The sequence below is a fragment of the Saccopteryx bilineata genome, chromosome 5, assembly GCF_036850765.1.
Source record: "Saccopteryx bilineata isolate mSacBil1 chromosome 5, mSacBil1_pri_phased_curated, whole genome shotgun sequence".
Taxonomy (NCBI): domain Eukaryota; kingdom Metazoa; phylum Chordata; class Mammalia; order Chiroptera; family Emballonuridae; genus Saccopteryx; species Saccopteryx bilineata.
The window spans coordinates 17,382,399-17,407,237 of record NC_089494.1 but is presented as its reverse complement, the minus strand read 5'-3'; the positions used below and the strand labels follow the sequence as shown (position 1 = coordinate 17,407,237).

The 24,839-nt window shown below is 58.3% G+C and overlaps 2 protein-coding genes across 4 annotated transcripts; one reads left to right on the top strand and one right to left on the bottom strand.

Moving 5' to 3' along the window:
• Nucleotides 1-87: 87 nt before the first annotated feature.
• Nucleotides 88-20,922, bottom strand: OBSL1 (obscurin like cytoskeletal adaptor 1). 3 transcript variants are annotated; one of them, XM_066280113.1, is made up of 21 exons: nucleotides 19,519-20,922; nucleotides 17,553-17,822; nucleotides 17,217-17,468; nucleotides 16,748-17,050; nucleotides 16,283-16,579; nucleotides 14,269-14,541; nucleotides 12,830-13,102; nucleotides 11,969-12,241; nucleotides 8,919-9,191; nucleotides 7,953-8,228; nucleotides 7,456-7,743; nucleotides 6,787-7,062; nucleotides 5,898-6,029; nucleotides 5,462-5,734; nucleotides 3,918-4,184; nucleotides 2,870-2,982; nucleotides 2,169-2,325; nucleotides 1,831-1,992; nucleotides 1,408-1,512; nucleotides 929-1,198; nucleotides 88-223 (listed from the first exon to the last, which is right to left on the bottom strand). In XM_066280113.1, the coding sequence occupies exons 1-21, from the start codon at nucleotides 20,540-20,542 to the stop codon at nucleotides 216-218; spliced, it is 5,565 nt and encodes a 1,854-aa protein (XP_066136210.1). In that variant the 5' UTR covers nucleotides 20,543-20,922; the 3' UTR covers nucleotides 88-215. The 3 variants fall into 3 exon arrangements, with proteins under 3 accessions (XP_066136210.1, XP_066136209.1, XP_066136212.1); XM_066280112.1 differs by having other exon boundaries at nucleotides 5,898-6,167; nucleotides 19,519-20,921; XM_066280115.1 differs by lacking the exons at nucleotides 88-223; nucleotides 929-1,198; nucleotides 1,408-1,512; ... (8 more) ...; nucleotides 7,953-8,228; nucleotides 8,919-9,191 and adding an exon at nucleotides 11,288-11,561 and having other exon boundaries at nucleotides 19,519-20,920.
• A 653-nt stretch (nucleotides 20,923-21,575) lies between these two features.
• On the top strand, nucleotides 21,576-24,306 carry INHA (inhibin subunit alpha). Its single transcript, XM_066280231.1, has 2 exons — nucleotides 21,576-21,923; nucleotides 23,307-24,306. Exons 1-2 carry the CDS (start codon nucleotides 21,656-21,658, stop codon nucleotides 24,137-24,139), a joined length of 1,101 nt encoding a protein of 366 aa, XP_066136328.1. The 5' UTR covers nucleotides 21,576-21,655; the 3' UTR covers nucleotides 24,140-24,306.
• Nucleotides 24,307-24,839: the final 533 nt, after the last annotated feature.

Sequence of the window (24,839 nt, the reverse complement as noted above, 5' to 3'; positions counted from 1 at the left end):
GCACTGTAGTTCTTGATCCCCTGTGTCACTCACCACACAGGGCCTCCAGGCCAGTTCTGCCCTCCTATGTCACAGAGCAAGCCAAGAAAAGGGGCGGCACCACTTTTATTGTGTCCCAACACCTCTGGTTCCCCTGCTTCCCCACCCCCGCCTGGGGTAAGGGCATGCACCTTCCACGCTGTCCGAGGGCACCCGCCTGGCCTGGTTCGGTCCTTCTAGCTACCTGCAGAGGAATGACTCCACGTGGGGTTGGGGAGAGAGTGGGTACCACCTTCCTCCCTGACAGAGCCTGGCACCCACACAGGAAGAGCAGGGCCCTCACCCTCGGCCCCACCCCTTCTGGGCCTCTGTCAGGGCTGTCTGTGGGGGCAGGAAAGTGGGAGACGCTTAGGGGTGGGGCAGGGCATCTGAAGGGAATGCAGGAATTCGGGTAGAGGGTGGGACATCTTCTATGTGGGAGAGGAACGAAATGGGACCAACTCAGGAGCCCTTTCCCCAGGCTGACGTTGAACTCACTGAGATGGGCAAAAAAAAGCCAACAGAGAGTGGGGGGTGTGTGTGAAAGAGGGCACAAACCAGAAGCCAATAGTTGGGAAGGATATTAACTGGGTACAAATGGGATGTTTAGATGAGACAAATAACATGGTCAAGGGGCAGAAGGGAGGGAGGAGAATACTGGATAGGAAGGGGTGTTGACAGGTGGGAATGGCTACTCTGAACTAAGTGGTTCCTGTTAAGAACACAGCTCCCGCCTCTCCTCAGCCTGGGTGAGATCTCTGGCCTCCCCACTTCCTGCCTTTCACACATTCCAGAACCAACTTGCTGTCCTAAGTCCTGAAAAACCTGCAGTAGGTGTGTCTCGGCCCACCAGCCTCTAGGTGCCCACTTCTGCCTGGCCAGCCCGCCTGCCCCAGTCGGCTTCACTCACCCTCTACCAGCAGCCGCGTGTGGGCGCTGTCCTGGCCGGCCTGGCAGCAATAGGTGCCCTGGTCCTCAGGCCGTACGTCATGGATGACCAGGCTGTGGGTGGGGCCATGGCTGCGCAGGTCGTACTTGTCTCCCGGGCACAGCTCGACCCCATCCCGCAACCAGCACACATGGCCCCCCGAGCGGGAGACAGTCACCTCCAGCACTGCCCGGCGACCCATTAGAACCGTCTTCTCGCGAGGAGGGCGGCGGCACATCTGGAGAGGCAGTGCTGGAGGTGGAGGACGAGGGCTTAAGTTAACAGGGACACGCAGGACCTCCAGGAAGAGAAATATATATGCCACCAGCCCACTCTTCTGTACCCTCATCCCAAAGTCCTATTCTCCCCAGGAAACGCGCTGCCCTCTGTGACCGGCCCCAGGAAAGCCAGTCTCAGTAAAGGTGATGCCCACTCCGGGCGCCCCCGCCGCAGTTGCTTACCCTCCACCTTCAGCTCAGCTACGGACTGGGCGGGTCCCGCCTGGAAGCGGACCTCACCGGCGTCCTCCGCGCGCAGCTCACTCAGCATCAGAATATGTTTCCTCCCTGAGGATGAGGGGGGCGCTAGCGAGGCCGGAACCGCCTCTGGGGATGACGGTGGGGCCGCAGCAGGTCCCCGGGTCGATTCGGACGCGATAAATGTGCGCTTGGAAGTGGGCGTAATTGGGATGGCGAGGGGCTAGAGGAGCGGGCCAGACCCAAAGGCTCCGAGCTGGGGTCCGCGGAGAGGCAGGGAAACAGCTCTTTGGGCTGTGGGGCGGGGCCCATTCGAGCTGGAGGTGGGGTTTATCCTAGTGGGGCGGGGTCTGGGGAAACCGGGGGCGGGGCAGCGAGGGGTCAGAGCAGGTAGAAGGTCGTCCAGACCTTCCTGTCGGATGCGGACTCGGCCTCCAGGTCTCAGTGGGCGGCCTCCGAGCTTCCAGCATCCGGTAGTCTCGATCTCCGATACGGTGCACTCGAACGTAGCGCCGTCGCCTTCGCGGGCACTCACGGACCGGAGCTCGGAGAGCACGGACACCACGCGCTCTGGGGCGGAGCCGGGGGCGTGAGACGGAGCGGGGCGGAGGGGGTGGCACCCGTCCCTGTCCCTGCCCCGCCCCTCTCCCGAGCAGCGCCCGGGAAGAGCTTCAGTCTCAGGGAAAGGCCGGTCTGCAGCCCACATCAGTGTGCAGTGCCCGGCCCCAGCAGTAACCCGTACCCACCGCTCACGGTCAGTCGGACGGGGCCAGAGCGAGCTGTCCCCACCACGCAGCTGTAGGTCCCGGCATCCAAAGGGCCGCAGCGCCGCAGCTGGAGAAGACGCCGAGTGCCGAGGGCCTGCAGCCTGTGCCGAGGGCTGGGAGCAAGCGGGCGCCCGTCCTAGGGGTGGGAGCAGCAGATGGTCGGGGTGAAGTGGGCAAGGCACTGGCAGCCGCAGCCCTTGGAGGCGGCGGCACCTTCTGTTGATGCCAAGCGGTTTCGAAGCGAGTTTACGCTTGTCTGTGTCCCCCAGACTGGGTGAGGCCTTCCTACACCTGTGAGCCTCATTGATCAGGTGTCACTCTTTGGGGACGTTAGGGCTGAGGAGGCGCCTCAGCCTGCTCCACAGGCTCAGGAAGCCCAGGGCTATGTACCAATCACACTGGCCATGAGCGTGGATTCTGAAATTAGGCAAACCTGGATTCTAATATGGGCTTTGCCCCTTTTGTCTTCCCCTGGGCAATATTTCACTTCACAGAGCCCCATTCTCCTTGTAGATAACATGGAGATAACAAGACCTACTTCGAAGGGCTGTTGTAAATAAAAGATTAAATGTAAAGGAAATCTGATCACAGTGCCAGGCACATCTGCTCAGTATTAGTTTGTTTGGGGCATTATTACTATTGTGATGCTGAGGGGGGCTGGGCTGGGGCTGGGCTCTGACCTTCTCCCAGGTAACATCAGCCAAGGCCTGGGAGAGCTCGCATTCCAATGTAGCTGTGTCACCCTCAGTCACCTCTAGGTCCTGTGACACCCGCACAATGGTCACTGGAGCCTCTGGGAATGGGAAGAGGAGGAAAGTGCAGAGGGAGCAGGGGTGAGGGCAGGATGGGGACCCGCTCACAGGGAGAACACACATAGGCACACGGAGTCGGTGGTGGACACAGTTAGGCAAGGTGATCAGTGGAGGTCACTAATGAGTGGGGATGTGCTGGGACGAGTGGTCCACAGGGGAATACGCTGGGACAAATTGTCCAGGGGGGGTGTTGATCAGTGGAAAACACAGCAGGGTTACAGGGTCAGTGGGGCAGGAGCAGCCATCTGGTGGTCGTACTTTAAGGTGGTCATTTGGGGACATGCTAGTGCTGGAGGGGCATGGTGGGGGACCAGAGCAGAGATGCCAGTGGAGTCACCCATAGATAGGCATGGCCAGTGAGGGCCACATTGGGCTGGAATAAACAGGAGAAACTGCAAAATGGGGGACACAATGGATTTAGAGTAGCATTGGGAGACCCTAGAGCAGGTGTGGTCTGTGGGGAATACATTGGGCTAGAAGCAAAAATGGGGGACACTGAAGCATAATTGCTAGTGGAGTCATTATTAGGCAGACAGTGGATCATTGGGACTTGAGGGGTCAGGTGGGAGCACAGCAGGCAGGCATGGTCACCAGAGTCACACTCAGAATGGTCAGGCAGGCAGACAATAGGGACCACAATGGCACAGGCATGCTCACAGTGGCAAAACCAGTGGTCTGCAGGGACTAGAGGGTCAATGGTACCACGCTAGATCATGCTGGTGGGAGGAGCCACATTCAGGGAGGGCAGTCACGGGGGCTACAGAGGGCTAAAAGTCAGGGGAATCACACTCTGGCAGCGAGGTCAGCGAGGGACACGCTGGGACAGGCATGGTCAGTGGGGGCCGCACAGGGAGTGGGATCAGTAGAGTCACACCCAGCATGGTCGGCAGGCAGGCGGCTATCCCAGAGGCCGCACCTCTCACGGTGAGTCTGGCTGCGCAGCGCAGGGAGTCCGCAGTGAAGGAGATGCAGCCCGAGTCGGCCAGGCCCAAGCCGCTGAGTACCAGGTGGTAAGTGTGGCCTTCTGTGTGAATGTGGCACTGCGGCCCCGGGTGCAGCCGGACTCCACCCCGGGCCCATTCCCCGGTCACACCCTCCTGAGACAGCTCCAGCTGGAAGGTGGCGCTGCCTCCCTCGATGATGGTCACATCTTCCAGAGGTCGCAACACCCTCAGCTGCCTCGCTGGTAGGGGGAGAGAGGGAGAGAGGGAGGAGGAAAAATGGGTTTGGGGGGACGGGCTCACACCTCCCCCAGCCCTACCTGTACCACCCCTAACACCCAACCTAGGGAGGGTGCAGGAAGAAGGGAGCACAGTACACCAGACGGTAGGGGGGGAAGGGAGCTTTACTGAGGTTAGCAGGAGACACTTAAAGGGGTTGAGGTGTGGTTAGAAGGTTGAGGAGTCCAGGTGAGTGCTGCTGTGACCCTCACCCAGAAGGAGCACGGAGTTGGGAGTCAGATATACCAAGACTACCCTAGCTCTGCCACATAGTTTGTGTACTGTGTGACCTTTGACAAACTGCTTGACTTCTCTGGGCCTTAGTTTCACCAATTATTCAAGGTGACTAGCATTGAGGCAGGGATTTATTGTAATTAAACAAATTAAATAATTAGATGAGACTATGTATCACCAACAAGAATCATTTACCAAGCTCTGTGTGGGCATTTTTCATGTTATCTCATTTAATATTCTCAAAGACTTGCAGTAGGGATCAGCTTCATTTTTAAGAAGACTTGGACCTGGCCTGTGATGGTACAGTGGATAAAATGTCGACCTGGGATGCTAAGGTCGCCAGTTTGAAACCCTGAGCTTGCCTGGTCGAGGCACATATGAGAAGCAACTATTATGAGTTGACGCTTCCAGCTCCTTCTCTGCCCCTCTTTCTCTCTTTCTTTCTCTCTCTCTCTCTTTCTAAAAGATCAATAAATAAAATCTTAAAAATAAAGAATGATTTACCAAAAAACACAAACAGAAAAAGACTTGGCTCAGAGAGGTTCAATAATTTGCATGAAGTCACACAGTTAATACAGGGCTCCAGCTTGGGGGGTGAGGGTGCTATTTGTGGGCTGTCCCTGCTTTTGAAATAGCCCTGTTTATCCTGGGCCATGTGACTAAATGATAAACACCACGCGTCTTTCTGGAGGATAATATTTATGTTTATAGTAAATCCATTGGACATATGAAATGGAATGTAAAATCCATATGGACTTCTAGGTAAATAGACAACACTAGAAAAAGAAAAGTTGTGCTTGCTTCAGCAGCACATATACTAGAAAAAGAAAAGTGTTGCTTTGGGCAGGCCACTTCAGGTCACACTCCTGGAGGTAGCCAGGGCTGACTTGCCTCAGTGGGGGGGGGGGGCAAGGGGCACTTTGGTGGGGGTCTGAGAGGCCCTGGGCCAGCCAGGAAAGGCTGTCCACGGGGCAAGCAAGGCTTTAGGAGAGGATGGAGCACTCACGCCTCACGCTGAGCCTGGCCAAGGTGCGATCGTGGTGGCTCTCGCAGCCATAGGTGCCCTGGTCGGCCAGCACGACGCCATGGATGAAGAGGCGGTAGATGTGGCCATCCTGGGCCGCAGACAGGCGAGGGTCATGGGGTAGGGGCTCCCCACCTCGAAGCCAGCGCACGGCCCCTGCTGCTCCCACTCGGCCTGTCTCCACTTCAAGGCACACGTTCTGTCCTTCTTCCACCCGCACATCCTGCAGCCGCCGAAGGAACAGCAGCTCCGTTTCTGGGGGGAACAGGGTGGGGGCCATGAGCCTGAAGGTGCCTGGAGGCTAACCCTCTGCTCCGTCTCACTGGTTTGTCCCTGGGCACACGGGCAAGGCTGCTAGGGCTGGGCTGGGAGACTAGGTACAGGGAACAGGACAACCGTGTCCCCTTCAGGCCCAAACCTCGAACGTGGAGCCGGGCACTTGAGGCTGTGTCCCCTGCTTGGGCAGTCACAGTCCCTGCATCCTTGAACTGGCACCCTTGCACGGTCAGTGTGCGGCTTGGCCCATTCTCAGCCATCTCTAGCCCGGGCCCTGGAGTGACAACGGTCCCATTGTGTAGCCAGGTGACGTCGGCATCTGGAGGGGACACTTCACACCGGAACGTGGCATCATCACCCTCATGGACAGTTAGTGGTGTCAGCTCCGAGACCAGCTTTACCAGCGGCGGTTCTGGTGGGGTGGTCAGGCAGTGAGGTGGGCTGGGTCTTTCCGCCTCCCTCCTTTTCATCCCCTTCGGAGGGTCGAGGCCTTTACCCCCAATTATTTAACGGCACTTTCCTGACGCCTACTGTGTGTCAGCCACAGGGGTGTCCCAAAGGACTACATAGATGCCAACTCCCTGCCACTCTTGGCCAACTCCTTTCAATCCTGGCCTGGCCCCCCACCTCTCTGGCTCCCTAATAATAATAATAATAATAAACCATTTACCATGGACCCAATTTATCTCTTAACTGTCACCACAGCTCTATAAGACAAGCACTATCCCTCCTCCCAACTTCAGAGCTGGGACTCAGAGAAGTTAGGCAGCTTGCTAGCGTCACACAACTACTGGGACGCAGAATCCAGATTGGAACCTGGGTGGGTCACTCCAGAGCTCCTGCCTTTAACCCCTGGGCTATGCTTCCTCCCACTCGAGCATTCCTGAGCCCCTCTCCGAGGAGAAATGGTGCATGAATTGGTGGAGACAGAGGCAGTGGGTGGGGGAGAGAGGTGGGGGGCTCCCAGGACGGTGGGTGGTGCGGGCCCTGGGAGGGGCAGGCCCCAGAGGGCATGAGGGGTGCGCTGTTACCTTCCACGCTGACGAGGAAGACGCGGCTGTCGTGGGGGGCATCGCACAGGTACTCCCCGGCGTCTCGGCTCTGGGCCCCCCTCACCCGCAGCACCTGCCGCGCCCCGGCCTGCTCCAGCTGCACCCGCCCCCGGCTCTCCAGTCTCTCCCCGTCCTTGTACCAGCGCACAGTGCTCCCAGGCCCGGAGAGGCGCACCGCCAGCTCTAGGTCCCCGCCTGGGGCACTACGAACCCTCGTCTGGGCTGCCTCGGGGGACACCACTCGCAGGGGGGGCTCTGTGGGGACAGAGAGGCGGGTCACAGGGAGAAGGTGGCTCCAGGGCTGGATGGAGGAGCGTGGGAGGCAAGGTGGGGAGACAGCTGAGAGGGGTGGGACAGGAGTGGACAAGGCGTGCTAGGCAGTGGGTTTCAACTTGGGGCCCCGTGAAAGTAGGAGAACTGTTTCAGGGACCCCCAGGCAGAAATCCCCCTGAGCATGAGGGCATTCGACTGAGGTCACGGGTTTATAATCTTCATACCACCTCAGGGCGGTTAACTCGTTCACGGCCCCGCACTGAACTGGCGGACCGGGCCGCAGGCTGGCGGTTGGAAAGCACCACACCGGCTGGAGAAGCCGGGAGACTCGGGTTTGGGAGCAACTCTCAGGCTCCCCGCCCAGGCTGTACTCACCGGCCACTTGGACCGTGAAGCTGAGGCTGGGGGCGCCCGGGCCGTCCCCGGACCGACAGGTGTAGAGGCCCGCATGGGCCGGCTCGGCAGCAGGGATGCAGAGGGTGCGGCGGGGGCCCTCGGTGTGCAGTTCCAGGCCTTCATCTTCCCGCACGGGCTCCCCGTTGTGGCTCCAGAAAACCAGGGCGCCAGCCCGGGACAGTTCACAGCTCAGCATCACCGGCTCCCCGGGGGCCACACAGAGTGGGCTGGGGGCGGCCTCTGGGGCAAGAAACTGCACCGGGGGCTCTGCACAGAGGGGAGGGGGTCAGCTGGGGCTCGCTTCCACCGGCCCCACCGACACTGGCCGGGAGCACCCACCGACACTGGCCGGGAGCACCCACCGACACTGGCCGGGAGCACCCACCAGCCAGGCACCGGGGGCTCTGCACAGAGGGGAGGGGGTCAGCTGGGGCTCGCCTCCACCAGCCCCACCGGGACGGGCCCGGAGCACCCACCAGCCAGGCTGACGTTGAAGGTGACAGCTTCATCGCGGGTCTCACACACATACTCGCCGGCATCCTCGGGCTCGGCGTGGGGCAGGGTCAGGGTGCGAGCGGGCCCCTCAGCGCCCAGCTTCAGGGTGTCTGATGCTTCCACCTCCAGCCCATCCTTGTACCAGCGCACCTGGGACCCAGCGGGGGCCACCTCGCAGCGCAGCTCCACGCGCCCTGGAGCCCCAAACTGCAGCTCCAAGGTGCGGGCTGCCGGCCGGACGATCCTTTCCGGCGGGGCTGGTGGGCCGACGGAGAGAGGCCCATGCAGGCTCAGTCTCACCGGCTGGCTCCTCAGCCTCTCCCTTCACTCTTGGTAATGGTACCAGCTACAACCCATAGACACCTGCTGTGTGCAGTACTGCTGCCGGCCTCACTTTACAGATGAGGACCCGAGGTCCTCGCTTGGAGGGAAGTGACTGGCCCAAGGTCACACGGACAGAAGGGGGCGCACCAGATCTGTCTGACTCCGAGGCATACCCATCCTACCCACCCCCACTCCCTGTCCCCTTTCTCTGCTTTGCCTCTGGGACGCTTACATCACCTGAAAAAGCATGTTTTACTTATTTGTTGTCTGTCCACCCTCACTAGAATGCATACTCCATGAAAATAGAGGGTTTTTTCTCTTACGGGTTCATTACTGTATCCATCAGCATCTAGAACGGAGCTGAGCACGTAATAGTTGCTCAGTAAATATTGGTTGAATAAGTGAATGAATAAGCACCCCTGACTGCTAGGCCCCCAGGCACTGCCCCAACCTGATTCGGGCCATCCAGGGCTCTCAGATGACCGAGAATAAGGAGGCTGGAGGAGGGGAGAGCTGTGTGGGGCTGGAGGGGAGCCCCTAAAATGCAGGAAGTGGGGGGTTTGAGTGTCTGTTCCTCAACCTCCTGCCTTCTAGCTCTCCACGGTGCCCCGGAGACCGCCTACCTGTGACCGTGACAGTGAAGAAGGCTGAGTCATCTCCAGCGTCGCACACGAACTCGCCCCCGTCCTCGGGCTGGGCAGCGGGCAGCACTAAGCGGCGGCAGGGCCCGTCGCTCTCCAGCACCAGGGCCTCGCTCTCCTCTACCTCCAGCCCGTCCTTGTACCAGCGCACCGGGGCGTCCTCTCGCGACAGCTCGCACGTTAGCACCACACACTCCAAGCTCACGGCGATCAAGGTCACCTCATCCCGGGGGTGTATGATGCGTACCGGGGGCTCTGCAGAGTGGGGGCAACCACAAGCTGTTACAAACTCACTGTCAGCCTCCCTGGAGCCATCTGGCATCACCGAGTCCCTGTTACTCACAATAATAAGAGTAATGAGGATAATAACAAGGATTCACAGGTCCACAATCTGTTCTTTGAAATCCCTGGGGTCAGAGGTGGGACAGAACACGGCAGGCTTCAGACTGCAGAACGGCGCACTTGTCACCTGTCTCACATACATGCTCCCTTAGCCCCCACTGGGGATGCCCCCGTAATCAATCACATTAACCTTCCTTCAGTGTAACCTATAGACGGAGTCATTGTAAGCAGAATAATTAAGGAGTACAAATAGCTTCATGGCAATTAAGCTTGGGTTTTACTACAATGACTCTGAATACTAAACTTACAAAAACGCCTTTTGATTTTGAGAGATTTTTGGATTTCAGAATTGTGGGTAAGGAATTATGGACCTGTAATAGCAAATACGTATATGGCACTTTCTAAGGTTCCAGGAGCAGTCAGTCCTAAGCATGTTAGACAGTTAACCCTCACAGCACTTCTAGGCGGCAGGCATTGAGTTAGCCCTGTTTTCCAGATGAGGAAACTGAGATGCAGAGCGATGAAGCAACTCCTTTAGGGTCACAGCTGGCTTCACCTACTCCGGGTTGAGAGGAACTACCATCTGTTAGAGGGAGGCTCCGACTCTGCAAGCAGTGGTAGGGACTCTGAGCCAAGGCTGGCAGGAACGCTAATGAGTTTTGCATCTGTGCTGATTTGCCAACACCTGTTTGAGAGCTCCCCAGGGACACTAAACGCTGATTCTGGGAGTTCATCTCCAACTGCTAAAAGGTGGTTACTCCTCCACTGAGAAAACTATGTCAACATCGGAGGTGAGAGTGCACTGAGCCAGGGCCTGCCCACATTCCCACGCACCCGGGGGTCTCCCAGAATCTCGTCTACAGGACCCTTTAGTGCTCCTTAAGCATTTGGCCCCCTTGTGGCTGGGCAGCGGAACTGCTAGTTTCCCGGTCTCAGTTTTTGCAGGAGTGCAAGCCTGGGCAGAGTTGCCCACCGGATCCACTCAGACCTCTCTGCCTCCGCACCTTCCTGATTGAGCTTTTTCTGAGGACTGCAGAGTGCGGCTGTCTGAGGGGTGGGGGAGGGCCGGGGGGCAGCGGGGCGGGGGCTCGGTGAAGCGATGGGGCTGGGGTGCCTGCATGGCTGTGGGACCTCAGTTTGGCATCAGACTTGACTCTCCCTGGCCCACAGCCAAGGTGTGTGAATCCCCCTGTGAAGGACCTGGTGTTTTGGGGGCGAGACCAAGTGTGGGCTGGCATGGCTGTGACTGTGGCCATTATATCTGGCCAGGGCTTGGGTAGGGAGAGCTAGAAGGGACTCATGACAGGACAGGTGGGCAGAAAGGCCTCTGGCTTTGTGGGCTTGTGTGTGCCAGGATGCACTATTTGGGAGCTGGGAGTGGGGGGCCCGAAGGAATAATGCTCAGGCATTATTCCTAGGGCAGGGCAAGACAGGGGTTGGGCGACAAGACTGTGCCAGCAGAAGGGTCGCTCCAGTGCAGCCAGTGGGTTTCTGTACCACCCAGAGCTGCCTAGGCCCTACAACCCCCCAGAACCTCCTACGCCTACGCCTCCACCCCGGGACTGGCGCTGTGGGCTGCAGCCCCAAAGCTCCATGTACTGAGTGACCACCACCCCCATAGTCTTCCTTTGCTTTTTCCACTTCCAACATTCTCCCCCCACCTCAGCCCAAACCTGACTCCCACTTGGCTAACTCAGCCCCTGCTCCAAGTATCCGTTTTAAAGGCATTTCCTGCCTACTGACCTGGTTAAGAGACCCCCACTTTGCAGAGCTCCCTATTGCAACACTCGAAGACCCTCTACCATGTCTGGCTTTCCTGCCAGGTTGTGAACTCCTGGAGGGAAGCGGGTGTGTCTGCCTGCCAGCTGAGGGGCACCCAGAGCCCCGCCCAGGGGAGCACTGAGGCTACTTTCTCAGAGGCCCTCCCTGACTCTTGCTCTGCTCTCTCTGCTCTGCTTTCTCAAGGCATCTGCCTACCGTCCCTCACAGCACTTGTCACGAGGTGTCACTGCATTTATTCACATGTTTATTGATTTAACAGAGGGGTCCCAAACTCAAATGCCCACAGGGGCCAGGGAGGTAAGGTCAGTGGCTGAAGTGGTGTGGGGAGCAGTGGAGGCTGGGACAGGAATGTGGGCCCCGCATTACAGGGCAGCTGCTACTCAGCACCAGCTGTTCGTCGCCATGGGGGGAACCGGGACCAGAGCCGCCGGGTCTTCGGCTTTTTCAAGAGGACGCATAACTCCGGATTGTTATGTGAACTGTCCTGACTTTGGTAAGACTCTGCAGGCCAAACAAAACACATCTGTGGGCCGCATGGGGACCTGGGGACTGCCCATTTGCGACCCCTAGTGTACAGGTGCTGCCCCAACTGGACTGGTAACTCTGAGAATGGGGGGGTCTGCACTGCAGCCAGTCACACACAGCACCAGGCTCCACCTGGCACACAGAAAGTGCTCAGTAAATGAGCCTGTGGACCACAGCTATTGCTGACCTTGGGTGCCGGGGTGGGGGGGGTGGGGGAGCTTGTCCACTCAAATAGGGGCCTGAGGCAGGAAGCCCCAGTATGTGCATTCACAGGACCCCTCCCTGCCCCTCCCCCATTGTGCTAGCTAGGGGTTATGTGGCCACTTCTCCAAGGGCTTAGGACTGCCCTCTGGTGACCCTGGGCAGCTGGGGTGGGCCCACACCTGTGACCGTGACGGTGAAGGAGGCGGACTCGTCGTCGATTTCACACAAGTATTCGCCGGAGTCCTCGAGCTGGACGGCAGGCAGCACCAGGCGGCGGATGGTGTCCTCCTTCTGCAGGAGCAGCGCCGGACTCTCTACCACCTCCTCCCCGTCCTTGGTCCAGCGCACCTCGGCCCAGGGCCGGCACAGCTCGCAGGTCAGCACCACGCGCTCCAGGCGCACGGCCGCCACGTACACCTTGCCGCTGGGGTACACGATCCACGAGGAGACATCTGAGGACAGGGACGACGTGGCCTGGCGTCAGGGGCGGAGGCTGGTGGGCCCCACTGCCCGGCCTGGTCCGCGCCTGTTCCCTACGCCTGGAAAAGTGCGCCACGCTTGAACAACTGAGCCCCCCTTAGTGTCTCACAGCTGGCAGACCGCCACTCACAGCTGGAGACGAAACCAGTCACCAAAGAACGCCAGCAGCATGGTAGCAGCCCCAGCGGTAGGACACTTCACATTCTCTGGGCTGGGACAGGGAAGGTGCACAGGGTGCAACCAAGGAGAGGGCGGTTGGGTGCCCAGATGGAGTTGGGCTCTCCCGAAGGCCTCATATCTTCTGAGCCCTCCGGCGCCCACTTGCCTTAACCCTGCCCTGTGGCGCCACTGCCTTCCCTCCAGTTCCCGTGAGCAGGGGCCTTCAGAAGAATGGAGAAGGCAGGGCTTCCCTGGGACTCATGTAGTGTTTATGACAATGCATTTCCTGCAATGACCGAAGCTCAGAGTGTAGACCATGGACAGGAATGTGATCAGCCGGAGGACAGAGGCAAGGGCCGGGGCCACTTTCTCTTGTCCCATGGACCTGCCTGGACCCCCACCTGTGATGGTGACGGTGAAGTAGGCCCGCTCGTCTCCAGCTAAACACTGAAACTCGCCCCCATCCGAGGGCTGGGCAGCAGGCAGCACCAGGCGGTGATGGGGTCCTTCGTTCTCCAGCACCGTGACGTCACTCTCCTCCACCTCCTGCCCATCCTTGTACCAGTGCACAGGGGCGTCCTCTCGGTCCACCTCACAGGTCAGCATGACACACTCGGAGGTTATGGCATGCACAAACACGTGCTCCCGGGGGTCCAGGATGTGCACCGGGGGGTCTGGGGTGGGGAGCAGAGACAGGGTCACACAGATACTCCCCGACACAGGAGACCTGAGTCTGTACTGGCCGCTTGACCGGGACAGTCCCCTCTCTGGAGAACACTGGGAAGATTAAGGCTATGCTGTGTAGGGGCTCTGGAGTAATGACATGAGGCATGACAGACCACGTGGCACCAGAATGCCACGAGTCCCCAGAGGATCAGAGGTCACTGGGCAGGGACTTGGAGGGAGGCAGGCACAGAGCGCCTCTGGCTGAGAGGATGTCTCTGTCGGGCTATATCAAGGCCAGGCTTGCGGCTTCGCTGCTGTGTTCATAAAGAGGCCTCTGGTGCATTGGCTCCAGGTCAGGCAGGAGAGGGGAACGACCAGCCGGTGCCACAGTGGGACCGCTGCTCCCTGCAGGCAGAGTTCCCTGTCAGTGGGTGCATGCAGGCAAGGGCTAGAGGGCCTCCTGGCAATGGAGTTGAAACAGGATTTCCACTTAAAGGGAGAAGACGAGCTGGACGAGCGTTCCTAAGCTGCTCTCCCAGAGGCCCTGCCCTGTGTGGTCTGGCTATGGCGGTCTGGGCGGCCCGGACACATGCACTTATAAGCAGCTTCCAAGGCAGTTCTGAAGCAGCCAGAACATGGACTGGCTTCTGAGAACCACTGGACTAATGCACTGAACACTGCCCTTTGACCCTGCCGCCTGGGACAGGGGAATAAGCAGTCCTGCCTGTGAACCCGGCTGGGGTGTTTGCTAGCTGTGTGATAAAGGGCAAATTGCGTAACCTCTCTGAGCCTCAGTTTCCTCTTCTGTGGGCTGGAGATATATTGCCTTTCATCTAGTTGTGAAGATAAAATGAAAGTGTATACTTGCAGTCTCTAGCATAGTACTTGGCTGGTAGGTGTCCAATAAATGTTAGCTCCCACCCACTCTCCTTCACTTCGTTGAATTTACTTCCCCACCCCCACCCCTAGCAAAGGGTATGCAGTGGGCAAGGGCATTGGAGGGTGTTGGTGCACGGGAGGATTAAGAAGCAAGTGTAGGGAGATCTGAAAACATGTGCCCTGGCCCACCAGGACCTCCCTGGAAGGGACTCCCCACCCCATGCAGGCAGAAAAGCTCCCATGGCCCCAAGAGTCAGCCTCAGCCGGAGGAACCCAGGCCGCCATGCTTCCTGACCTCGGACAGTGACGCTGAAGAAAGCCGAGACTCCTTCCGTCCTGCACTCAAACTCGCCACTGTCCCGGACCGCCGCAGCGGGCAGGACCAGACGGTGCTTGCGCCCATCCATCTTCACCACCAGTGACTCACTCTCCTCCACCTTCTGCCCATCCTTGTACCAGCTCGCCGGGAAGTCCACTCGGGAGAGCTCACACGTCAGCACCACCTTCTCCGAGGTCGTGAAGGTCAACGACACCTTGTCTTGGGGGCTCAGGATGTGCACTGGGCTCTCTGTGTAAGAAGCGGTTGGTCACACGCAGGCCCTCACCGTGCTCTGCATGAGATAAGCACCCCCCCCCCACCTCCCGCTGCATGTGTCCAGGGTAGAGGGCTGGGAACATCAGGCAAGACAATTGCTGTCCACACATTTGTTGGTGTTTTAAAGAATGGGTTTGGGTTTACATACCAATTGTTACCAGCAGTGGTTTTAGTGTACATGAAGATGCTTAGGAAGCCTGCTAAAATGCGGATTCTTAGACAGCCCCTCTCCAGCTGTACAAGGGCCGGGGAATCTGCATTATAACCCAGCTATCCAGGTGACCCTGACATTGGGGATCCTGGATCGCATTTTGGAAATGCTGCTCTGGCTGCTAGTGATTTCTTACTTTGCCCTCTTTCCAGGATGCTGGCAGCTGACCACCTCAAGACCCCGTGTTTGGCCTGACCAGGCGGTGGCACAGTGGATAGAGCATCAGACTGGGATGCAGAAGATCCAGGTTCGAGACCTCGAGGTCGCCAGCTTGAGTGCAGGCTCATCTGGTTTGAGCAAAAGCTCACCAACTTGGACCCAAGGTTGCTGGCTTGAGCAAGGGGTTACTCAGTCTGCTATAGCCCCACGGTCAAGGCACATATGAGAAAGCAATCAATGAACAACTAAGGTATCACAACGAAAAACTGATGACTGATGCTTCTCATCTCTCTCCGTTCCCTTCTGTCTGTCCCTCTATCTATCCCTCTCTCTGACTATCTCTGTCTCTGTAATAAAAACAAAAACAAAAAAACAACCCCCCCCGCAAAAAAAAACCCCTGTGTTTGTGCGCTGAGGAATCCCTTACTGGTCTTATAATCTCCAGCAATGGTAGGGTGGCCAATGCGTCAGTATGATCCCTGAACTTTCAGATCACCACCAACGGTCTTCCTCAGGGCACCTCAGTCCTCTCTGGCCCTGACTCCACAAGTAGCAGAGTGTGATTCTGGAGCCAGACTGCCCAGGTTCATAATCCAGAACCACCTCTCATTAGCTCTGTGACTTGCTTTGGCCAAGTCACTTAACCTCTCTGTGCCTCAGTTTCCCCATGTGTAAAATGGGATGACAAAAGAACCTACCTTCTATGCTGTTGAGAACATTGTGTTGATTAATATGTGTAAAGTGATTAGGACTGGGCCTGGCACATAGGAAGGAGCTATGACAGTGTTAGCAATTATACGATAGGGCAGAAAGCTACGGGCCTAGGGACCAGGGTCCGTCTCTGAGATGACAAATGTGATGGAATTCTGTTGCGACACCTTAGTTGTTCATTGATTGCTTTCTCATATGTGCCTTGACTGTGGGCCTTCAGCAGACCGAGTAACTCCTTGCTCGAGCCAGTGACCTTGGGTCCAAGCTGGTGAGCCTTGCTCAAGCCAGATGAGCCCACGCTCAAGCTGGTGACCTCGAGGTCTCGAACCTGGGTCCTCAGCATCCCAGTCCGACGCTCTATCCACTGCGCTACCGCCTGGTCAGCCCTTGTGATGGAATTCTGTAACCAGAGAATTGAGATATGGATGCTGATGAATTAACAAGGGGTCCTCTGGATGTTGCACGTGGACTGAAGCCAGCCTTCTGGACCAGACTCTTCCATCTGAGTCCACCAGGGGTGTTGCTTATTCTCCTGGCCCAGATGTGAGAAGTGGGAACAGCATCTGCTTCATTTTGCCAACAGGACTTGTGTCTTAGCTCTATCTGCCCACCCTGGTCCCCAGCAGCACCAACCTTGGATAGTGAGAGCCGCTGAGTCCTGCACCCCCGGGCAGCTGAAGCCAACGAGGGCTCCACTGTCCTGGTGCTTGACGGCTTGCAGGATGAGTTGGTGCTGTAGGCCACTGTGCTCCATACGGTATCGCAGGGCCCCAGGCTCCACCTGGCCCTCTGGCTCAGTACTCTTGAGTTCTTCTCCATTAAGGAACCAGTTGCCTTGGATGATGGTGGAGAGGATGAGGGAGAAGACAGCATCTTCCCCATCATACACCTGAATGTCCTTCAGACCTTCCACCAGGCGAGCTGTGGGCACTGATATGGGGAGAGAGTGGAGCCATCAGAACCAGAGGGGTGACAGAAGGCAGAGGTTTGCAGACTGAGGACAGTTAAGAAGACAAGGACTAAGGGCTGCAGAAGGAAAGAGAGGGTGTGACTTGGGGTGGCGATGCTGACAGGATGGGTCTGGCAGGACCGACTCACCGAGATGAGCCGACCCGTGGAACACAACGTGGGGACTGCGGCCGTGTTCACTGACTGTGCAGATGCGGAAGCGGTAGTCACCCTCGGAGGGCACACAGTCTCCCGGGACCTCCACGGCCCCAGCTTTCTCAACGCTGAAGCACTGGACCCAGTCTTCCGAGCCCACATTCTGCCGCTCTAGCCGGTAGATGAAGGGGGTCTCGGGAGCTGGCTCAGGGGGCTTCCAGGTCAGCAAGACCATGTTCTTGTGGCCCTTGAACATCTCTACCAACACCGGGGGCCCCGGGGGGTTGTGCTTGACACCTGAGACAAAGGCAGGGTTTGTATTAGAGTCCTGCTCCGGCCTCCCACTGCCCTCCCAGCTTAGGCTCACGTTGCCAATGCAGACACTGGCATCTGGTCACCCTCCCGACCCAGCCCTTCTGTCCGGCCCTTGAGGAGTCTGACTAAGGGACTCCCACACCCTCACATTTGACTCTGAGAAGTGTGGTGGTACGGGAGTTGCCCAGGCTAAAGGTGACTTCGCCAGCATCTTCTCGAGTGACCCCCGGAAGGACCAGGGCATGCATGTGGCCGGAGCTGCTCTGGCAGGTGGTCGGCAGGTCCTCCCCATCACGGCTCCAGCGCCCCTGGACCCCAGCGTCGCGCGTCTCCACCAGCAGCACTGCATTCTCGCCCTCCAGGACGTCGAGCTTCCGGGGCAGCCGCTTTAGGATAGGCCCTGAGATGCGGACGGGAGTCCATTAGCCTGGGGTCAGGGGACCTGTCTGTCTCAGCCTCGGCCTCCTCCCGCCAGCCAGCCGACCTTTGACTGTCACATTGGCCACCGTGCGCACCCGGCCCCGCATCTCGCATAAGTAGACGCCGTCGTCATCTGCCTTCAGTCTGTGGATGATGAGGCGCCTGACGGTGCCCTCTTCAATCTGCTCGTATTTGCGGCAGGGCAGCAGGCGCTGGTCCTCGCGGAACCAGGCCGTGGGAATGCGGGAGTTGGGGACCTTGCACTCCAGCACGGCAATGCCATGCTCCCGGCCCTCCACATCCTGCAGGGGTCGTGAGAAGCGGAGGCGGGGCTCTGTGGGGAGGAGGGAGACCAGAGAAGGCTCTAGAGAGAGTCAGACCAGGCGAAGGGCTCCTCCTGGCATCATCAGCTGCCTATACCCACATTCACTCAGGCCCTTTCTTTGCTTTTCTCCCAGAGCCAGCAGACCGACGAGGTCAGATGGCTTAAATTCTCATCTGACCCTGACACTACCCACATCACCTTGAACAAGGCCATTTTAATGACCGTGGGCTTCAGTTTTCTTACCTGTAAAGTGAAGAAAGGGATGGAAGGGCTTGGACCACAGCAGTGATTTTCACACTGTTCCCTGGGGCCCCTCAGAGGGACTACACAAATTCTGCAAGCGTCTGAGTTGAATTTTCCTTTTAAAGTACTGTAAGCACTTTTTTTAAAAAGATTTTTTATTTATTCATTTTAGAGAGGGGAGAGAAAGTATGTGTGTGTGTGTGTGTGTGAGAGAGAGAGAGAGAGAGAGAGAGAAAGAGAGAGAGGGAGAGAGAGAGAGAGAGAGAGAGAGAAGGGGAGGAGCAGGAAGCATCAACTCCTATGTGTGCTTTGACCAGGCAAGCCCAAGGTTTCGAACTGTGACCTGAGTGTTCCAGGTTGATGCTTTATCCATTGTGCCAACACAGGTCAGGCCTATAAGCCCTTTCAAAACTGCATTTTGCAAAACAAAAGCACAAGGCTGGAGAAAGGCCAGTGGGTCCCCTGGGCCGCTGGAGAAGTGCTATTGTGAAGCTCTGGGAAGCTCTGCCTTCCCCCTGGGCTTTTTTGTCCTGACAGAGTTCAGCGTCCCTGGCCAGTGTATGCTGGTGTATCCATGAGGTTGCCACTGTGGCACAGGTGCCACATGCTTGAATGTGTGCCAGGCTGGGCTCAGGAGATTTGCCAACATTTTTTCCTCTGAGGGAAAAGGTTGAGCAATTATAGTCCTTCAGATTGTGATGAATTCCCACTATGGCTAACTTTAACTTCCAGTGTGAGTTTGGGGTGCTCTTCTCCCCCACCCCAGTTTCCCTTTATGAGTGTTTATTAAGACGTTGGTGACTCAACTTTGAAATATAAATTTCTTCTCCTTCACCTTCTTCTTCTTGCAAACCCAGGGAGAGCAGTCTAATGAAAGAACGCTAAAAAATCCAGCACAGTTTTACTCCCTCAAGTTTACCTTCGGTGGGAATCAAGTTTCTCAGTGTGGGGTCTGCAGCCAGGCTCTCCCCACAGGGCTCACAGGCCAGACCCAGTGATGAATGCAACCCCACTTAAAATGTGTGTAGTAAGTAAACAGCCCCCTTGTTCTGATTAGCTTTATAGGTACATGTTACAAATCAGTACTTAGAAATTTATAGCTATTAAAAGAATCCTTTTCTCTCTCATATCTTGGGGCCCCGGATGGCATTTCCATCCGGGAAGGGAAAGGAAAATAACAGAGGTTGAAAAACCACTGGACTAGAACAGTTCTAGGCAGCTTTCAGTTTGTAAATCAAAGGGAGGTTTGCCACCATCTGCTGCAGAATCACCTGGGGAGTTTGCTAATAAGTTCCTGGCTACCCAGGGGACCTTCTAAGTCCAGATCTCTGGGGGGTGGAGGGTGGGAGGCGGACAGGAAATGGGATTTTAGTGCCCCACCTCCCTTCCTCCAGCCGTCCGAGCCCGCAGGGCAGGGAGGGGGGCTCGAGTTAGGAGAGCCTGGGAGGGGGCGCCGCCATACCTTTGACGTGCAGCTGCACGGCGCTGAGCGTCTGGCCCGCCGAGTTGCGCGCGGCGCACACGTAGAGCCCGCGGTCCTTGGCCTGGCAGTAGAGCACCTTGAGCACGAAGCCGCCGTCGCGGTCGCGGTACATGAGGCGGCGGCGGTCGGGGAGCAGCGGGCGACCCTCCCAGTGCCATTCGATCTCGGGCTCGGGCTTGCCCATCACGTAGCAGCGGAACTTGGCGTGCTTGCCCTCGTTCACCCAGAAGGTCTTGGGAGCGCACTTGAGCGGCTCCACAACGGGCTTGGGGGCCTCGCCGGGGGCCTCGTCGGGATCCTCGGGCGGGCTCTCGGGGGGCTGGTGCACCTGGAGCAGGGCGCCAGCCTGCGCGTGGCCGTGCGCGTTGCGGGCATGGCACACGTAGACGCCCGAGTCGGGCAGCCGCACGGCCGGGATGCGCAGGGCGAGGCTCGAGCCCCGGCCGCCCTCCGCGGAGCCCGGCTCGAGCGCGAAGTGGCTGCTATCCCACACTTCGTCCAGGGCCATCCCGTCCTTCTCCCAGTACAGCATGGGCGCGGGGAGGCCCCCCGCCTGGCACGTCAGCACCACCTCGGTTCCCCGCAGCACCCACTGCGACCGGGGCCCCGTCAGGAATAGCGGGGCGCCCTCGCCAGTCGCGGGCGGCGACAGCGGGCGCTGGGCGGGCCGGGGCTCGGGCTCGGGGGCCGGCGGCTCCAGCACCGTGATCGCGGCCGCCGCGTAGGCCTCCCCGGCCGTGTTGCGGGCGCGACACACGTAGACGCCCGCGTCGGTGGGCAGCGCGCCGGTCAGCAGGAGGCCGTGCTCAGCCCCGTCGGCCGGGAAGCTCAGGCGCTCCGAGGCCGCCAGCTGCTGCCCGCCCTTCTCCCATGCGACAATGGGCGGCGGCTCCCCCAGGACCACGCACTTGAGCTCGGCCTCGGCGCCACTTACCACCCGCACGGGCCGCGGGAAGCGCAGGAAGCAGGGAGGGCTCCCCTGGTCGCCCGAGCCCGCCTTCATCGCGGCGGCCGCAGACGACTCGCGGCAGCTCCGGGGAAGGACGGGCGGTGGACGCGCGGAGGCTCGGAGCTGCGGCGGGAGCCCGGAGGCGGGGTGCGCCCGGGGGCCCGGCGTGGGGTTCCGCGGAGTTCCCTGGCCGGCCGCTCCCGCGCGCCTCCTTCCCCTCGGCCAGGAGCTGCAGCTATGCGGCGGCGGCGATTCCCGGGCCAGCAGCCCGGAGCTCAGGGGGCAGTCCTTCCTGTTTGCCTTAATAGCGAGGGGCCCTGCCGCCTTCCCTACCAGCGGCCTGGCGTCGTGCTCCTGAGAGCCTCTCTTCCCAGCCCCCTCCCACCGCTTGGGCCTCTTTCCCCTCCTCCCTCCCACCTCCAGCCGCCAGGTCCCCAACTGCCCGCCAGGCTTGGGCCTGAGTGGCAGAGGCGCCTGCAGCTGCCAATCCCCAAAATATTCTCTGATGACACAGCTGGAGGATAAGAGCCCAGACTGGCTCCTCCAGGCTAAGTTTAGAGTAGACGGGACCACCTGCCCCCTGCACCAGCCCCAGTTGTAGCCCCAGCCTCAGCCCTTCCCCCCAGGATGGGCCCAGCAGCTGCTGGTTTGAAAGGGGCCCCTTTCCCCCAGAAGGTCTGAGGGACTGGTGCATTGTCTTCCTGATAAATAACACTTGTAGGAGCCGGCAGACCCCAGCTCCCTGCCTCCTGTCCCAGCTGATGTCACTTCTGTGCCGAGTCTGGTGTGTGTGTGTGTGTGTGTGTGTGTGTGTGTGTGTGTGTGTGTGTGTGTAGGGGAAGGGGTTGTATGGTGTATGGGTGGGTCAGTTCACTTGGGGTGAAAACCCTCACCAGCATCCTCCCCCACATTCCTGGCGGGAGTGGGAGATAAGGCTCAGGGCCACAGACATCTGCGTCAGAGAGGAGGTCTCAATGCCATAGGCAGGGGCAATTCAGACTGCAGGCGTGGGAAGGTGGGGGGGAGGGGGGAGAAAGACTGGGGCAAGAAGGGTAGAGGAGGGCGGGTGGTGGGATGAGGAGGGGAGAGTGGGGAGGCCCTGGGCAAACCCTGACAAAGGGGCACAGGGCAGGGTGTGGGCTCACTGTTAGCAGGGACAGGTGAGCCATGTTGCCCCAGCTGCCTCTGCTGCTCCTCTTGCTGGGGACCCCACAGTGGGGGCATGGCTGCCAGGGGCCAGACCTAGACCGGGAACTTGCCCTGGCTAAAGTGAGGGCCCTGTTCCTGGATGCCTTGGGGCCTCCAGCAATGACCGGAGACTCTGGGGACCCTGGAGCCAGGCGTCTGCCCCGAAGACATGCCGTGGGGGGCCTCAGGGGCCAGAGCTCTGAGCCTGAGGAGGATGAGTCCCAGGCCATCCTGTTCCCATCTACAGGTAACTAGCGGAACCGGCAACTTGGAGAAGCTGCGTGGTATATAGCATGGGATTGGAAGGCAGGCAGATCTGGGTTTGAATCCCAGACCTGCCATTCAGCTGGCTTTGCAACAATGGGCCGAATACTAAACCTCCCTGAACCTCTCTCTCCTCATCTATAAAATAGGCAATAATGCTTAGCTCTCAGGATTCAGCGAGATGATGTATTCAGAGTATATCGCTCATAGGAGGCATTAGGGTGATTTTTGCCTGGGAGGCCAAGGGTCTCTAGAGACAGAGATGTCTGAGTGTGAGCCCCTTTCTGCCATCATTTCTCCTGTCTCTGCCTTTGCTCCCTGCTCCAAACCTTGTTTCTTTAGCCCCACGTACCCGGGATTTGAGAGGATATCAGAGATGCAGGAGAAAGATTACTTGGGAAACGATTCTGGGGTACTTACTTAGTCCATCTTCTCGTGAGTTCCCTTCCCACCTCCATGGGTTCCACTAACTCCATGAGTAAGGGCCTTTTCTGGGTGGACTTTCTTGCAATCTGGCTCACTTTTCTTTTAGAGAAAATCCTGCCTCCCTGCTCTTAGGTCCCCATGCAGCCCAGTGAGTAAAAGCCTGGCTTTGGGACCAGGCAGAATCCCCGCTGGGCCACTTACTAGTTTAATGCCACTTGACCTTTCTAACCCTCAACTTCTTTATCTGCAAAATGGGTCAATTGTTGTAAGGTTTATAATGACATAATTCATGCAACAGTATAGTGTCAATTGCCAGTTCCTCAGCTGGGATGGTTCATGTTTGTTTAGTGTAGTCTGTGTGCCTATCAGGGTAAGGATGCCAACTGCACTTTCTTGGAAAGTACTGTCCTTTAGTCTCAGCTGTATCCTTTCTCCTGCTCTTCTTGCTCTTCTCCTTCTTCCTCCTTTTGGTGTTAACCTGTCTTTATAAAATGGATTTGTTTTAAGTAATTTATCATGCAATATTTCTAACATGTAAAAAGATATAAAGAGTAATGTAACAAATGCCTGCGTATGCACCATTCAAGTTGCCCTTTACACTATCAGATGAACAGAAAATGAACTCTGACAATTCCAAGCGCTGGTGCAAGTGGAGTTGCGGGGCCTCTTCTTGCACATTGCTGATGGGAATTTTAATTGGTAAAACTGCTGCAGAGAAAAGTTGCAATATCTTGTCTTTTTAAATTCTTTGAATGATAAACTAAGACATGGGGAGCCTGTCAGTTCTCCCGAGACTGGGAGGAGCCCTTGAGTCTGGCAGAGGGCTCAGTGGAGTACTTGGCAGGTCCCTGGATGGCGGCCACCTCCCTCCTGTCCAGGAGGAGGAGACCCAGGTTCTGCCAGTGAGGGCTGCCCTCTCTCTTCCCTCTGTCTCCCGCAGGTGCCGTCTGCGAGGACCAGCCAGCCGGCAGAGAGCTGGCCCGGGAGGCTGAGGAAGGCCTCTTCACGTACATGTTCCGGCCGTCCCGACACACACGAAGCCGCCAGGTGACCTCGGCCCAGCTGTGGTTCCACACGGGACTGGACAGGCAGGGCACAGCAGCCTCCAATCGCTCCGGGCCCCTGCTAGACCTGCTCGCCCTGTCACCTGGGGGTCGCATGTCTGTGCCCACGTCACTGGGTCAGGCGCCTCCTCACTGGGCTGTGCTGCACCTGGCGGCCTCTGCCCTCCCTCTGCTGACCCGTCCTGTCCTGGTGCTCCTGCTGCGCTGTCCTCTCTGTTCCTGCTCAGCGGGGCCTGAGACCATGCCCTTCTTGGTGGCCCACACTCAGGCCAAGCCACCTGGCAGAGGGGAAAGAGCCCGACGCTCCACTCCCCCGCTGCCCTGGCCTTGGTCTCCCGCGGCGCTGCGCCTGCTGCAGAGGCCCCCAGAGGAGCCCGCGGCCCATGCGCACTGCCACAGAGCAGCCCTCAATATCTCCTTCCAGGAGCTGGGCTGGGAGCGGTGGATCGTACACCCTCCCAGTTTCATCTTCCACTATTGCCATGGCGGCTGTGGGCTGCTCACCCAACCAGACCCGTCTCTGCCGGCTCCTGGGGCTCCCCCCACCCCTGTCCAGCCTCTTCCTCTGGTGCCATGGGCCCAGCCCTGCTGTGCTGCCCTACCGGGAACCATGAAGTCCCTCCGTGTCCGCACCACTTCAGATGGGGGTTACTCTTTCAAGTACGAGACAGTGCCCAACCTTCTTACACAGCACTGTGCTTGTGTCTGAGGGAGTCCTGCGGGGGCCAAGCCCCCACATCCCCTGCTGGGAGGAGGGGCGGGGCTGGAAAACAGGTGCTTTCCGTTTTGCCTCCTACTTCTCTGCCTGAAGGCTGCTCTCCCCATCTCACCCCTGCCCCAGGGGTAACACGACAATAAACAACCCAGTGCATATGACTTGGCATTGCATTTTCAGGCTCCTCTGATATGAGCGGAGGGACAACAAGGCGCTGGGAGCATGAGACTTTGAGCTGGCAGGTCGCTCAGCCTCACTTGACCCTGGAGAGCTGGGATTCAAGAGCTGGATTTGGATGCGTATCTGGTGGGGAGCTACGATGTTTGGGGATGACACGAAGCTTCTGACAGGCACTCTGGAGACACAACTGGCCCTCACGCCAGCTGGACCTGATATGTCCATCAGGTTGTCTGTCCTGCCACACCTAAAAGCCACCGAGGCACCCAGAGCGCCTACATCTACGGTGGCCAGAAGCCCTTCCCCTGCCATTCTCTGCCTTAGCTGATGGACACCTAGCTTGAGGTCAGGGGGTTCACAGACTGGCCAGAGATCATGGCTTGGGGCCCCACTAACAAATGCTCAGAGCTGGTCAGATCTCAGATTTCTCAAGAACTGGGGGGGGGGGGGCGCAAAGGAAAGATGATGAGTTGGCAGCATCTGGAAGTTGGTAAGGGCAGAGAAGAGGTGGAAGAAT

Bases quoted from the DNA above. Each gene is read 5' to 3' on its own strand.
- INHA (XM_066280231.1), top strand. From the start codon at position 21,656: ATGTTGCCCCAGCTGCCTCTGCTGCTCCTCTTGCTGGGGACCCCACAG. The intron at 21,924-23,306 runs GTAACTAGCGGA...TGTCTCCCGCAG, and splicing joins CATCCTGTTCCCATCTACAG to GTGCCGTCTGCGAGGACCAG.
- OBSL1 (XM_066280112.1), bottom strand. From the start codon at position 20,542: ATGAAGGCGGGCTCGGGCGACCAGGGGAGCCCTCCCTGCTTCCTGCGC. The intron at 14,542-16,282 runs GTTGGTGCTGCT...CTTCTTACACAG, and splicing joins AGCGGCTCTCACTATCCAAG to AGAGCCCAGTGCACATCCTG. The intron at 6,168-6,786 runs GTAACAGCGCAC...CCACCCCACCAG, and splicing joins CTTCCTCGTCAGCGTGGAAG to AACCGCCGCTGGTAAAGCTG.